Here is a 16,247-nt window from a genome sequence, read left to right on the forward strand (position 1 = left end):
ATGTGATGTAATTTTCAAGGTACACAAAAATACTTCAAAACTGGGGGACACCTCTTACAGCAGTGCACACACGGGCTTTGGCTTACGTGTCACAGATATTAACCCCCAGCCACTCCCCACAGGAAGATGGCAAGGATCAAACATGAGAGCACAGGTCAAGAAACTGAGTGGTTTGCAACAATCCCTCAAGTTATTCAGAGCCAGTAGGCAAAGGCAATTTCAGCTTAACAACTGTATATTCTTCAGTTAACAAAAAGATCGTTGCCTTTCAGGGTTATTGAAAAACTATATTTAATATATAATAATCCATTAGTTACGAACATTTTGTATTACTCATTCAAATTTTGCTGGCTGTTAACAAAACGTCCAGACATATGGAATAACAATCAAATTCAGTTGTCTTTGATATTTTGCAGACTTTCAGTCATACGGAAACCATAGCTTTATACATTCTGAGTTTGCCATTATAAAGGTGAAGTTAGGAAGGTAGAATAAATTTTATTTAACAATTTTTAAGCTTGATTTATCATCTTTAAACATTTAGGCATTTGATATGCTGGTCTCTCTATGTATTCTTGCCCTGGGCCTCACAAATATTATGGGGTGGGCCTGAATGTACAGTTAGTGGCTGCCTGAAGGAGGGCTCAAGTCCCTCATATCTGAATTCAAGTCCAGGGCTTTTTTCTTTGTCTTATGCTTTAGATGAAGTTTTACAGAACAAATTAGTTTCTCATTAAGCAATTAATACACATATTGTTTTGTGACATTGGTTGCCAACCCCACGATGTGTCAGCACCATCCCCTTCTCAACCTTGGGTTCCCCACTTCCATTTGTCCACCTCTCCTGTCCCCTCCTGCCTTCTCGTCTTTGCCCCTGGGCTGGTGTGCCCATTTAGTCTCGTATACGTGGTTGAGCTACGTGTATTACTGTTTGTTTTATGGGCCTGTCTAAGCTTTGGCCATAGGGTAAACCTCAGGAATGACTTCGGTACTGAGTTAAAGGGGCCATACTCGGGGATCCTTCAGTCTCTGTCAGGCCACTAAGTCTGATCCTGGGAATTTTCAGTTCAAGAAAAAAGCCTGAAATATAACAAATACCCTATAGGAAGGAGAAAACAAATAAGTCAAAAAAATCTGGGGCCAACATTGGGAAATTGGTTTCTCAACAACATACTCATCTAAAAAATTTTTAAAAACGGGAACCCGCTCTCACCGACACACAGCTCTCGACGTTGCGGAGAAGCTGACAGACACCATCCACGTCACTGTCACCTCTAGGACCACCTTCAGCTTACCTGGCACCTTTTCTGGCTGCTGCAGACGCAGAGTCGGCCACGGGCTGGGCTGTCACAGGAAGAGGATGGGCCGCCCCCTGGCTGACGGCTGGGGGCGCCAGAGCAGTGGTGACAGCATTTGCCACAAGGGGTACAACAGGAGATGCCTCTCTGGGTTTCTCTCTCATGCTGCCTGAGGTCTGCTGGTCTGTGGCGGGAAGAGACGATCCTCTCAGCTCCTCCTGGGGGCCCACCCTTGGCCCCATGCGCACAGCATTAACCTTTCACGTTAAACAAACAAACAAAAACAAAACTATGAAGTCCAGAGTGTTACTAACTAGGCATGGCAGCTTTTCAAAGAAAGGCACGTTTTCAGTAGATTCCTTTCCCCTTGAAGCATTCCCTTAAACCTGCAAGTATTCAGAAATGAACAGTTAACAGAAAAAGACCTCTCTGTATGAGGGATGGTTTTGTAGCTTCTTAACCACAGGCAGACCCAGCAGCTCATGCTCCTGACCACGGAAATAACCAGCCCTTACACTTTTATCAGTATTTATGAGTTGTCTTATTTCTCTTTACTTAATTTTGGAAAAGATCAACTATCAATGTTATGAAATACGATGGTCTTTTGTCCATTAAAATCTTGTTGCTAGCCATTTTCTCTTTGATGAATAGGAAATACGAAAATAAGCTGCATTAGTAATTGTAGAAAAGCACACAGAGCTCACACTGGGAAGGGTAATAAGCTCCCAATTTAAAAATTTTGTTTTTCTACTTACATGTTATTAGCCTATAATTCTATGCTCTACTGTTATAAAGCTAAAGGGCAGAAGGGTTAATATACTCACCACATAAAAGTATTACAAATTGTTAGGAAAAACATAAAATCTCTAGGACAACAGTAGTTATTTCACAGACAAATGGACAAAGTATAAAAAGTTCATTAAAACCTTTGTCATCCAAAAGAATAATTCAAAATGACCTACACCACTTTCTCACCTACTAAATCAGTAATGATTAAAAGTAACCATAATATTCAATTCTGAAGAAAAGTTAGAAACACTCTTAAAGGTAAAATATAGTAAGACTAGCTAAACAAATTAAGGAACATTCATGTAATAGATTACATAGTGTTATAAACTGTGTTTTAAAATAAAATTAATAACAATTGTGGGCATTTTCCTAAGTAAGAAGGCATCTACTTTTTATAATTTCTAAATTACCTTTAAGAAGTGATCAGGAAGTAAAAGGTTGAAGAATAAAGACAAAACTCTGAATAAATGAATAATACGTGTGTGTGTATGTGTGTAAAACAGGAAAGAACCACAATAAAATGTCATCAAGGCTTTACTCTTAATGGTAAACTAATAGGTGATTTTTATTTTCTTCTTGTAATCTCCATATTTTCAAAAATATACAGTGTATATGTGATATGGTAAACAAAAGGACCAGGCAATTCTTCTAGCAAACAAGAGAAAACAAGCAACCTACACAATCAGCCATATTTTTCACTTATCCTTTGCCTTTTCCCATGCCCCTATTCTGACCCTACAAACAAAGAATTAAAAGGACAGGCACAAGTCTATCCACCTGAAGATTAAAGCAATAAAAAACTTCCTACAACATATTGGCAATCTTTACTAAATTTAAGAATGCATACACCTTTTGACATAGCAATTTAGGAACTTACCCTAAAATATATATTTAAATAACACACACACACAGTTATTTATTGAAGCATTTTCATGACAGTGAAAGGATAGAGACTATCTACTAACAGCAGACTGGTTAAAGCATGATACGTGCAAAAAATGAAGAAGAAAAAAAAAAAACTGAGGAAACTCTATACACTGATATGAGAAGCCCTTCCAAATACATTCTAAGTGGACAAAGGTGAAGTGCAGAAATAAACCTAGAGTGCCACCTGACAGCAACAAGAAAGAATGCATATTCATTTTTGTTATGCTCACACAAAAAAATCGATGGACACACAAGAAGCTGGCACCCGTGGTCGTATAAAGGCCTGTGAGGAGGCAATGGGAAGGGGTGGGCAGGAGGACACACAGGAAGCTGGCACCCGTGGTCGTATGAAGGCCTGTGAGGAGGCAGTGGGAAGGGGTGGGCAGGAGGACACACAGGAAGCTGGCAGCAGTGGTCGTATAAAGGCCTGTGAGGAGGCAATGGGAAGGGGTGGGCAGGAGGACACACAGGAAGCTGGCACCAGTGGTCGTATGAAGGCCTGTGAGGAGGCAGTGGGAAGGGGTGGGCAGGAGGACACACAGGAAGCTGGCACCAGTGGTCGTATGAAGGCCTGTGAGGAGGCAGTGGGAAGGGGTGGGCAGGAGGACACACAGGAAGCTGGCACCAGTGGTCGTATGAAGGCCTGTGAGGAGGCAGTGGGAAGGGGTGGGCAGGAGGACACACAGGAAGCTGGCAGCAGTGGTCGTATAAAGGCCTGTGAGGAGGCAGTGGGAAGGGGTGGGCAGGAGGACACACAGGAAGCTGGCAGCAGTGGTCGTATAAAGGCCTGTGAGGAGGCAGTGGGAAGGGGTGGGCAGGAGGACACACAGGAAGCTGGCACCAGTGGTCGTATAAAGGCCTGTGAGGAGGCAATGGGAAGGGGTGGGCAGGAGGACACACAGGAAGCTGGCACCAGTGGTCGTATAAAGGCCTGTGAGGAGGCAGTGGGAAGGGGTGGGCAGGAGGACACACAGGAAGCTGGCACCAGTGGTCGTATGAAGGCCTGTGAGGAGGCGATGGGAAGGGGTGGGCAGAAGGACACACAGGAAGCTGGCAGCAGTGGTCGTATGAAGGCCTGTGAGGAGGCAATGGGAAGGGGTGGGCAGGAGGACACACAGGAAGCTGGCACCAGTGGTCGTATGAAGGCCTGTGAGGAGGCAGTGGGAAGGGGTGGGCAGAAGGACACACAGGAAGCTGGCACCAGTGGTCGTATGAAGGCCTGTGAGGTGGCAGTGGGAAGGGGTGGGCAGGAGGACACACAGGAAGCTGGCACCAGTGGTCGTATGAAGGCCTGTGAGGTGGCAGTGGGAAGGGGTGGGCAGGAGGACACACAGGAAGCTGGCACCAGTGGTCGTATAAAGGCCTGTGAGGAGGCAGTGGGAAGGGGTGGGCAGGAGGACACACAGGAAGCTGGCACCAGTGGTCGTATGAAGGCCTGTGAGGAGGCGATGGGAAGGGGTGGGCAGAAGGACACACAGGAAGCTGGCAGCAGTGGTCGTATGAAGGCCTGTGAGGAGGCAATGGGAAGGGGTGGGCAGGAGGACACACAGGAAGCTGGCACCAGTGGTCGTATGAAGGCCTGTGAGGAGGCAGTGGGAAGGGGTGGGCAGAAGGACACACAGGAAGCTGGCACCAGTGGTCGTATGAAGGCCTGTGAGGTGGCAGTGGGAAGGGGTGGGCAGGAGGACACACAGGAAGCTGGCACCAGTGGTCGTATGAAGGCCTGTGAGGTGGCAGTGGGAAGGGGTGGGCAGGAGGACACACAGGAAGCTGGCACCAGTGGTCGTATGAAGGCCTGTGAGGAGGCAATGGGAAGGGGTGGGCAGGAGGACACACAGGAAGCTGGCACCAGTGGTCGTATGAAGGCCTGTGAGGAGGCAGTGGGAAGGGGTGGGCAGGAGGACACACAGGAAGCTGGCAGCAGTGGTCGTATGAAGGCCTGTGAGGAGGCAATGGGAAGGGGTGGGCAGGAGGACACACAGGAAGCTGGCACCAGTGGTCGTATGAAGGCCTGTGAGGTGGCAGTGGGAAGGGGTGGGCAGGAGGACACACAGGAAGCTGGCACCAGTGGTCGTATGAAGGCCTGTGAGGAGGCAGTGGGAAGGGGTGGGCAGGAGGACACACAGGAAGCTGGCACCAGTGGTCGTATGAAGGCCTGTGAGGTGGCAGTGGGAAGGGGTGGGCAGGAGGACACACAGGAAGCTGGCACCAGTGGTCGTATGAAGGCCTGTGAGGAGGCAGTGGGAAGGGGTGGGCAGAAGGACACACAGGAAGCTGGCACCAGTGGTCGTATAAAGGCCTGTGAGGAGGCAGTGGGAAGGGGTGGGCAGGAGGACACACAGGAAGCTGGCACCAGTGGTCGTATGAAGGCCTGTGAGGTGGCAGTGGGAAGGGGTGGGCAGGAGGACACACAGGAAGCTGGCAGCAGTGGTCGTATGAAGGCCTGTGAGGAGGCAATGGGAAGGGGTGGGCAGGAGGACACACAGGAAGCTGGCACCAGTGGTCGTATAAAGGCCTGTGAGGAGGCGATGGGAAGGGGTGGGCAGGAGGACACACAGGAAGCTGGCACCAGTGGTCGTATAAAGGCCTGTGAGGAGGCAGTGGGAAGGGGTGGGCAGGAGGACACACAGGAAGCTGGCACCAGTGGTCGTATGGCCTGTGAGGAGGCAGTGGGAAGGGGTGGGCAGGAGGACACACAGGAAGCTGGCACCAGTGGTCGTATAAAGGCCTGTGAGGAGGCAGTGGGAAGGGGTGGGCAGGAGGACACACAGGAAGCTGGCACCAGTGGTCGTATAAAGGCCTGTGAGGAGGCAGTGGGAAGGGGTGGGCAGAAGGACACACAGGAAGCTGGCACCAGTGGTCGTATAAAGGCCTGTGAGGAGGCAGTGGGAAGGGGTGGGCAGAAGGACACACAGGAAGCTGGCACCAGTGGTCGTATGAAGGCCTGTGAGGTGGCAGTGGGAAGGGGTGGGCAGGAGGACACACAGGAAGCTGGCACCAGTGGTCGTATGAAGGCCTGTGAGGAGGCAGTGGGAAGGGGTGGGCAGGAGGACACACAGGAAGCTGGCAGCAGTGGTCGTATAAAGGCCTGTGAGGAGGCAATGGGAAGGGGTGGGCAGGAGGACACACAGGAAGCTGGCACCAGTGGTCGTATGAAGGCCTGTGAGGAGGCAGTGGGAAGGGGTGGGCAGGAGGACACACAGGAAGCTGGCACCAGTGGTCGTATGAAGGCCTGTGAGGAGGCAGTGGGAAGGGGTGGGCAGGAGGACACACAGGAAGCTGGCAGCAGTGGTCGTATGAAGGCCTGTGAGGAGGCAATGGGAAGGGGTGGGCAGGAGGACACACAGGAAGCTGGCACCAGTGGTCGTATGAAGGCCTGTGAGGAGGCAGTGGGAAGGGGTGGGCAGAAGGACACACAGGAAGCTGGCACCAGTGGTCGTATAAAGGCCTGTGAGGAGGCAGTGGGAAGGGGTGGGCAGGAGGACACACAGGAAGCTGGCACCAGTGGTCGTATGAAGGCCTGTGAGGAGGCAGTGGGAAGGGGTGGGCAGGAGGACACACAGGAAGCTGGCACCAGTGGTCGTATGAAGGCCTGTGAGGAGGCAGTGGGAAGGGGTGGGCAGGAGGACACACAGGAAGCTGGCACCAGTGGTCGTATGAAGGCCTGTGAGGAGGCAGTGGGAAGGGGTGGGCAGAAGGACACACAGGAAGCTGCCACCAGTGGTCGTATGAAGGCCTGTGAGGAGGCAGTGGGAAGGGGTGGGCAGAAGGACACACAGGAAGCTGGCACCAGTGGTCGTATGAAGGCCTGTGAGGAGGCAGTGGGAAGGGGTGGGCAGGAGGACACACAGGAAGCTGGCAGCAGTGGTCGTATAAAGGCCTGTGAGGAGGCAGTGGGAAGGGGTGGGCAGGAGGACACACAGGAAGCTGGCAGCAGTGGTCGTATGGCCTGTGAGGAGGCAGTGGGAAGGGGTGGGCAGGAGGACACACAGGAAGCTGGCAGCAGTGGTCGTATGAAGGCCTGTGAGGAGGCAGTGGGAAGGGGTGGGCAGGAGGACACACAGGAAGCTGGCACCAGTGGTCGTATGGCCTGTGAGGAGGCAGTGGGAAGGGGTGGGCAGGAGGACACACAGGAAGCTGGCAGCAGTGGTCGTATGGCCTGTGAGGAGGCAGTGGGAAGGGGTGGGCAGGAGGACACACAGGAAGCTGGCACCAGTGGTCGTATGGCCTGTGAGGAGGCAGTGGGAAGGGGTGGGCAGGAGGACACACAGGAAGCTGGCACCAGTGGTCGTATGAAGGCCTGTGAGGAGGCGATGGGAAGGGGTGGGCAGGAGGACACACAGGAAGCTGGCACCAGTGGTCGTATGAAGGCCTGTGAGGTGGCAGTGGGAAGGGGTGGGCAGGAGGACACACAGGAAGCTGGCAGCAGTGGTCGTATGAAGGCCTGTGAGGAGGCAGTGGGAAGGGGTGGACAAGGACACGGACAAGACAGAGGCTTTGTACATAAACATTTTTTTAACCTATTAACTAAATTAAAAAAACACACAGAGGAGTGACGTCAGCATGATGGTGAACTAGGCAGATCCAAGTTCCTCTCCCCCTACAGAAACACGGCAAAACAAGCAGAAACTATCAGAACCAAATTTGTCAGAACTCTGAAAATGGTCAAAAGTTTACAGCAACCAAGCAAATGCCAAATCAAGAAAAAGCAACTAAAAAGGATAGCAAAGCTTTGTGGCATTTCTGTCCCATTACCTCTCTGGCTCAGAAAAATGAGAGTATCAATAAAGATCAAAATTATAAAAAGGAATCAAATAGAAATTCTGAAGGTAGAAAGTACAGTAACTGATATGAAAAGTCACTAGAGGGTTGAACAACAGATTTGAATAGGCAGAAGAAGAAACCAGCAAACCTGAATATAAAACAATTGAAATTACCCAGTATGAGCAGAAAAATAAAAAGAATGAAGAAAAGTGAACAAAGCCTAAGGGACCCGCGGGACACCATCAAGCGGACCAACATACACATTACAGGAGTACCAGATGGAGAAGAGAGAGACAGGGGCACAAAGAATATTTGATGGAATACTGTCTAAAATCTTCCCAAATTTGATGAAAGACAAGAAGTCACGCACTCCAAGCAGGATAAATTCAAAGAGATCCATGCTAAGATACATTATAGTCAAACTGACAAAAGATAAAAACACTAAGAGGGAATCTTGAGACTCAACTCATCAGGCACGTGGAATCCCCAAGATTAACTGTTGATTTCTCAACAGAAACCACGGAGGCCAGAAGACAATGGGATAGCATTAAAAGTGCTGAAAGCAAAAAACTGACAAAAAAGAATTCTATATCTAGCAAACTATCCTTCAAGAATGGAGGACAAATTAAGACATCTCCAGAAAAACAAAAGCTAAAGGAGTTCATTACTCGTAGACCTTCACTACAAGAAATGCTAAGAGAGTCCTTCAGTCTGACATAAAGAACACTAGAAAAGGTAACTACATAGGTTAAACATCAAAGCCATTTGACTTTTAACTCCTCTTATTTGCCTCAATGACTTAAATGTAAATGCATAAAACAGTAATTATAAATCTCTATCACTGGGCAATGAATAAAGAGGTAATCTGTGACAATAACATAAAGGGATAGAGATGTATAGGAGCTGGCTGTATATCCCTGAAACCTTGCTGGTATTATTCATACCAGGTTGTTATACATTTAAGATGTTAACTGCAATTGCTATGTTAACCATTAAAAAAATAACTAAAAAATATACAGAAAAAGAAAGAAGGGAATAATAAAAATGATACACTCCCAAAAAGTCAAATAGATTTAAAAAAGGCAGTAATGGAGAAGGAACCAAAAATATAAAAGATACAGAAAAGAAATAGCAAAATGGCAGAAGTAAGTCCTTCTTTATTAGTAATTACTTTGAAGATAAATGGATTATACGCTCCAGTTAAAAGGCAGAGACTGCGAGAATGAATAGAAAGACATGATCCATCTATATGCTGTCTATAAGAGATTCATTTTAGACACAAAGACACAATGACGTTGACAGTAAAAGCTTAGAAAAAATATTCCACGCCAATAGTAACAAAAAGACAGCTGAGGTGGCTAAGTTATTATCAGACAAAAAGGATTTTAAGTCAAAAAGGTTACAAGAGACAAAGAAGAGCATTGTATACTGATAAAAGTTTTGATCCATCAAAAAGATATAATAATTACAAGCATATACATCTAACGACAGAGCCCCAAAATATACAAAGCAAAAATTAACAACTGAAGGGAAAAATAGTTCTACAATAGCTGGAAACGTCAATACCCCACTTTTAATAATGGGTAGAACAACCAGACAGAAGATCAATAAGGAAATACAGCCATGGGAAAACACTTGTAACCAATTAAAGCTAACGGGCATATACAGAACACGCTACTTAACAACAGCAGAATATACATTCTTCTCAAAGCATGGATCATTCTCCAGGACTGGTCATGTTAGGCCACAAAATAAGTCTTAATAAAGCTATAAAGACTGAAATCAGATGATTTTCGGGATCTTCTTCTGACACAATGGAATAAAATTAGAAATCAGTAACAAATAAATTAGGAAACTCAAAAATATGTGGAAATTAACACAATCTTAAATTACTAATGGCTCAAAGAAGAAATTACAAGGGAAATTGGAAAATACACTGACTCAAATGAAACAAAAACACAGCATACCAATGCTTACAAGCCACACCAAAGGCGGATGGTAATTTATGCCTGTAAATGCTTACACTAAAAAAGAAGAGAGATCCCAAATCACTAACTTTACAACTTAAGGAACTAGAAAAAGAAGAGTAAATTAAACCCAAAGCTAAGAGAAGGAAGGAAATAATAAAGATTAGAGCAAAACTAAATACAGAATAGAAAAGCAATATAGAAAAATCAATGAAGCCAAAAGTTGCTTTTTTGGGGAAAGATTGACAAAATTGACATACCTTTAGATAGATGACTAAGAAAAAATACTCAAATTACTAAAATCAGAAATGAAAGAGGGAATATTACTACCAACTTTAGAGAAATAAAAAGGATTATAAGAGTATACTATGAACACCTATACACCAACAGATTGGATAACCTAGATGAATGGATAAATTCTAGATACAACTACTAAAGCTGACTCAAGAAGAGACAGAAAGTCCAAAGAGTCATAATAAATAAGGAGATTGAATCAGTAATCAATAACCTACCAACAGAGAGAAGCTGAGGGCCAGGTGGCTTCACTCATGAATTCTACCCAACAGTTAAAGAAGAATTAACAGCAATCCTTCTCAAATTCTTCCAAAAGATACAAGGAAGGAACCCTTTATAACTCGTTCTGTGCAGCCAGCATTACCCTGAAACTGAAGCCAGACAAAGACACTATAAGAAAAGCAATTACAGACCAATATCCCTTACGTACATTGATGTAAAACCCTCAACCAAATACCAGCAAATCAAATTCAGCAGCACGTTTACACAATTACACCCACGACCAAATGGGATTTACCCCAGGAGTGCAAGAGTGATTCAACACACAGAAATCCATTAACATAATACAGCACAGTGCTAGGATCCATTGGGGGAGCGGGGTGGGGTGTGATCATCTCCACGGATGTGGAAAAGGCATTTGTGGAAATCCTTAACATAATCCACCACATCACTAGGATCCGTGGTGGGCAGGGTGGGGCGTGATCATCTCCACGGACGTGGAAAAGGCATTTGTGGAAATCCTTAACATAATACACCACAGTACTAGGATCCATGGGGGGGTGGGGGGGGGGGGGCGTGATCATCTCCACGGATGTAGAAAAGGCACCTTCAACAATCAGGAACGTAAGGGAACTTCTACAACACAATAAAGGCGATATATGAAAAACTCACAGCTAACATCACACTCACCATTCAGACTGAAAGCTGTTCACCTAAGATGAGGAACAAGACAGGGATGCCCACCACTGACACTTGTATTCAGCAAAGTACTGGAAATTCTAGCCAGAGCAATTAGGCAAGAAAAAGGTATAAAGGCATCCAAATTGGAAAAGAAGAAGTAAAACTATATGTGCAGATAATATGATCCACACATAGAAAGGGGGAATCCCTGGGTAGCGCCCGACTCCTTGCTGAAAAGCTGGCAGTTTGACCCCACCCAGAGGCGCCTCGGAAGACAGGCCTGGCAGTCTCCTTTGAAACGGTCACAGCCTTGAAAACCCTATAGAGCATGCTACTCTGCACACACGGGGTCACTACAGAATTAACTTGACAGCAACCAACATACGTAGAAAGTGGCTGCAACAATGGGCTCAAGCATAGCAATAACTGTGAGGATGGCGCAGGACTGGGCAACAATTTGTTGCTATACATAACGGTCACTATGAGTTGGAGCTGGCTTGATGGCACCTAGCAACAATACACAGAAAACTATAAAGAATCCACCAAAAAAGTGTTAGCGCTAGTAAGCAAATTTAGCAAAGTTGCAGAATACAAAATCAACACATGAAAATCAGTTCTATTTCTACACACCGGCAACAAACAGTTTGAAAAGCAAATTAGGAACACAATTTCATTTACAATTCATCAAGAAGAATAAAATACCTATCCCTAGGAATAAATTCACCAAGGAAGCACAAGGCTTGTACACTGAAAACTATACATCACTGAAAGAAATTAAAGAAGACCAAGGTAAATGAAAAGATATCCGTGTTCATGGATTGGAAGACTTAGTATTGTTAAGATGACAATACTTTGTTGTTGATGTTAAAAAAAAAAAAAACAAAAACTCACTGCCGTTGAGTCAATTCCGACTCATAGCAACCCTACAGGACAGAGGAGAACTGCCCCACAGAGTTTCCAAGGAGCGGGTGCCTGGCGGATTTGAACTGCCGATCTCTTGGTTAGCAGCCGTAGCATTTAACCACCACGCCACCAGGGTTCCCGCTGTTGATGGTAGGTGCCGTCAAATCGATTTCAACGCATAGCCACCGCATGTGATAGAACAGAACTGCCCCAAACGGTTTTCTCGACTGTCCTCTCTACAGAAGCAGGTCACCAGGTCTTTGTCCTGCAGAGCCACCGGGTGGGTTTGAGCTGCCAACCTTAGCGCGTAACCACCGGTAAATCCTTTTCTCATTCTACATTTTGAACACCTTTCCAAGCAAATTATTTTTAAAGTCCTGAAAGTTACTTGCTAAATTAATATCAGAATTAACACTAAAAATAGGGCACAGAATGGAGAAAATAAAAGCTGAAGTCAATGTTGTGCGTATGGGAAATGTCAGCAAAGAGCACACATACCTCAGACCTTTCCTGAAAAGCGGGCAGGTCCTCGTGGGACATCTCCACCACTTGATGCAATTTCTTATGAAGTTCATCCATTTTCTGTTTTAACAGCTGTTCTTCAAAAGCACTTGCTTCTTTCCTTCTCATATAGTGTCTGTCTTCATTTACTTTAGGATACAAAATTATTTGTACATGAATTTCGAACACAGGTTGTCAGAGGCATATATGCAAATGAGCTAAAGGTATTTTTAGAATGCTTTAAAACAAAAAACTTTTTCCATGTTTACTAGGTGCTAAAATGGATACGTGTATTTCAGTTTAATTATAATTTTAACTTGTCCTCAGCATAGTTACTGTTATGGGTTGAACTGTGTTCCCCAAAAATATGTGTTGTAAATCCAACCTCCATGCCTGTGGTTATAATATCATCAGGGAATGGGCTGGCTTTGTTATTTAATGACGTGGGATTTGTGTAGGGTATAACTTGAGTCAATCTCTTCTGAGATATAAAAAGATTAAACAAGTAAGCTAGCAAGGAAGATGGCGGAGAGATGCCAAGCCACAGAAAGGTCATCCAGGAGCAGAAGCTCAGAAGAGACAAGGACCTTCCTCCAGAGCCCGCAGAGAAAGGAAGCCTTCCCCTAGTGCTGGTGCCCTGAATTTGGACTTTCAGCCTCCTAAAACTGTGAGAAAATAAATTTCTGTTTGTTGAAGTCACCCACTTGCAGTATTTCCGTTATAGCAGCATTAGATAACTAAGACAGTTAGTTTTAAGTTCAGGACATAAAAATTAGAGAAGTTTACATGTCAATCAACCAATCAATACTTACTAATAGTACAACATAAAACTAAACAGCTCTTGAGAAACAATCATGGCTGTTCAAATTATTTGAAAATGGAACAGTTTTTAAAAGATAAAAATCCCTAGGTACTTGCTAAAAAGAAGTAAAATACACCCTAAGGCCAGTGCACTGAGTACACTTCAGTAACTAGGTTAATATAACCACAACACCCACAAGTCGAGCAGTCTGGCTTAAGATTTTAGGTCAGGAGTGTGAAAGAAAAATACATTTCTACTCAGCAAGTGGGTCCTCCGTGAGCGTCAACTACCTCGTCTTAGTTGTTGATGGAACGCAAGAAAGGAAGAACAAAAAACAAAGGCCTACAGAATTGTTACAGCAAAATAACTCGGACAGATGATACGGAAGCCCCGAATGAGATAAAGGTTCATCTTCCTCTCTCTAAAGTCCGTGTTGTTATGGCAAAGCCAAGTGCCAACTCTGGTCTTAAGAACAAGGTTTTGCTGTGAGGAACAAAACTGGATCCACTGTCTTGCCATCAATAACAGGGCGCTCTCATCAGGGGACCCTTCTCAACATCTTGTTTGTAGTACCTGAGATCTTAGAAAACCTCTTCTGAACTGCAGTTCCCACCCTAATCCTTTCACAGTACAAATAACTGACCTGGAGGTTTAGAATTGAATACAGAAGTTCAAATCCATAAAGATAAAATCTACTTAAAATTTTTAAATATCTTATTTCTCTAAAAGACCAAGCAACGCTGGTGCGAACATCTACTTTACTGCTGTTTCACTGTGAGCTCTGCTGCCGACATCAACGTCCTCCTCGAATGAACACGGCTGCGTTCCCAGGCTTCTAGTAGGACGAGCTGCAGATTTTGTTTTGCAGATTCTTTTAGCACAGAGAACCATCTAATAAAAATCACTATTCAGAGATGACGATTATTTTAAACAGCATTAGAAAACTCAAATTATAAGATCGTAAGTACCCCATTGTTCATGCTTTCTCCGTTGATTATATTTCTGGGCTCTCAGTTCTTCAAAGGAGAATTCTGATTCTCCACGAATAAGCTTCTCCTTGCAATACATAACAACTTGCTTAACGTCAGTTTTGGCTGCCAAAGATGAATGCGTAGAATATTCTGATTTAGAAACCACGATCACCCTTTGTCCCCTATAACGCAGAAGAACACATCGTTTGTAACAGTGCACTTGAACGGAAACTAAGTAACAGATTTATGCACTGAGTGTACTTGCATATTCGACTCTTCACCACAAGTTGTAGACGTCACTGCAGAAAGCTGTGAACCCTAAAAGGCCAAAAAAAAATCATCAGCATTCATTTATCCGGAAAAAGAAATTTTTTTCACTCAAATTACTTCGCAAAACACTTGAGGGAAGGAGTCTCTCATCATGAAGTGGATTTATAGATGTTCTTTTAAATTCTGATTAATTCAGAATTCTATTCACCTGGAACAGCCTAGGAAGGAGAGTCAGGGCTAGGAGTAAACAGAACGTGCATCTAATTGCCTCCATGAAAACGGCCATCTCTGCCGTGAGACCAGAACTGGATGGTGCCCAGCTACCGATGGTGAACACTTTGAGCAAAGAATCTATAGAACCATCCTGACCAAAAGGGGGGCAATGTGGAACAGACTTTCTGGAGCTACTAAGGCTGGATGATCCCCAAAACTACTGCCTTAAGATAATCTTTATGCCTTAAACCAAGTCATCTCTAAGCCAAATAACCAAAACCAAACCACACTTGTTGCAGTCAAGCTGCCTCCAATTCATAGCCACCTTACAGGACAGAGTACAGCTGCTCCGTGGAGTTTCCCAGGGGCGCCTAGGTGATTTGAACTACTGATCTTTTGGCTAGCAGCCATAGCTCTCAACCACTACATCACCACGGTTCCCAACCCAATAACCCTTTATCTTAATTGGTAAAGAACGTCTGCCTTAAGCACTGTGCTTTTTTAAAGGATTATCTACATGGTCTCAAACTGACAGCAGCAACTCAAGATAGCAGATGAGAAACTTGTGGGGCAGTGAGTTTATCTTAATGGTGGTGAAATAATTTGGAAAAGGACAGCAAGAATGGTTGTGCAACTTGAAGGATGTCATCAGTGTCACTGTATTGTATGTGGAGAAATTGTTGTATTATGTTTTGCTGTATGTTCACAAAAAATAATTTAAAATTTTAAAAGAATCATGGCTAACATCTGGCTTGTTGCCGTTGAGTCGATTTCGACTCATAGTGACCCTACAGGACAGAGTAGAACTGCCCCATGCAGTTTCCAAGAAGTGTCTCGTGGATTTGAACTGAACTGCCAACCTTTTGGTTAGCAGCTGTAGCTCTTAACAGCTACGCCACCATCTGGCATATTAGTTTGCATTATTAACCTTATGGTAATGAACATCGCCACTTAAGAGCCCAATAAGAAAAGTGGTAGCAGGGAAGGGTACTGATTTCCTTCCACCCACGTCTAGGAGCGGGGTGACAGTCCCTAAGTGTTACAGGATTAACATTCCCAGTAGCTACGTTTTAAAAATCTTTTAAAACCTTCTAGTACCACCACCGTTGGGAGTTCCCATGCTAACATTCATTTACCAAACAAATATTTACTGGATACTTAATTCATGTCATGCCCTGCGCTAGGTCCTGGGAATGCAGCAGTATGCAAGATCCACCTCAGCTGTCTAATCTCAGCTGGGCAGCAGGAAGCCCCGAGGCTGGCAAGCAAGTGTAGGTTGTAAACTGGGCAGACTTTCTAAAGGGCAGTTTGTGGTCTCTACCTAAGTTAGAAATGCATACACATGCTGCTTCTAGGAGTGCTTGTTCTTGCACACGTACAGTAAGAACCAAGACCCTCAACCAGATAGACTGACACAGTGGTTACAACAGCAGGCCCCAACACAGCAACGACTGTGAGGATGGCACCTAACAACAGCAACGCACACTAAGAACCAAGACCCTCAACCAGATGGACTGACACAGTGGTTACAACAGCAGGCCCCAACACAGCAACGACTGTGAGGATGGCACCTAACAACAGCAACGCACACTAAGAACCAAGACCCTCAACCAGATGGACTGACACAGTGGTTACAACAGCAGGCCCC

At 45.1% G+C, this 16,247-nt stretch overlaps 1 protein-coding gene across 1 annotated transcript in view; it reads right to left on the bottom strand.

The window, feature by feature from the left end:
• BUB1 (BUB1 mitotic checkpoint serine/threonine kinase) overlaps positions 1 to 16,247 on the bottom strand; it is a 64,349-nt gene that overhangs the window by 34,766 nt on the left and 13,336 nt on the right. Inside the window, exons 7-10 of the mRNA XM_049857187.1 lie at positions 14,382 to 14,434; positions 14,114 to 14,298; positions 12,341 to 12,492; positions 1,296 to 1,555 (exon numbers count right to left, since the gene is read on the bottom strand). Coding sequence (XP_049713144.1) covers positions 1,296 to 1,555; positions 12,341 to 12,492; positions 14,114 to 14,298; positions 14,382 to 14,434 — 650 coding nt within the window. The remainder of the gene's footprint in view (positions 1 to 1,295; positions 1,556 to 12,340; positions 12,493 to 14,113; positions 14,299 to 14,381; positions 14,435 to 16,247) is intronic.

Source organism: Elephas maximus, chromosome 17 (assembly GCF_024166365.1).
Source record: "Elephas maximus indicus isolate mEleMax1 chromosome 17, mEleMax1 primary haplotype, whole genome shotgun sequence".
NCBI classification, from domain to species: Eukaryota; Metazoa; Chordata; class Mammalia; order Proboscidea; family Elephantidae; genus Elephas; species Elephas maximus.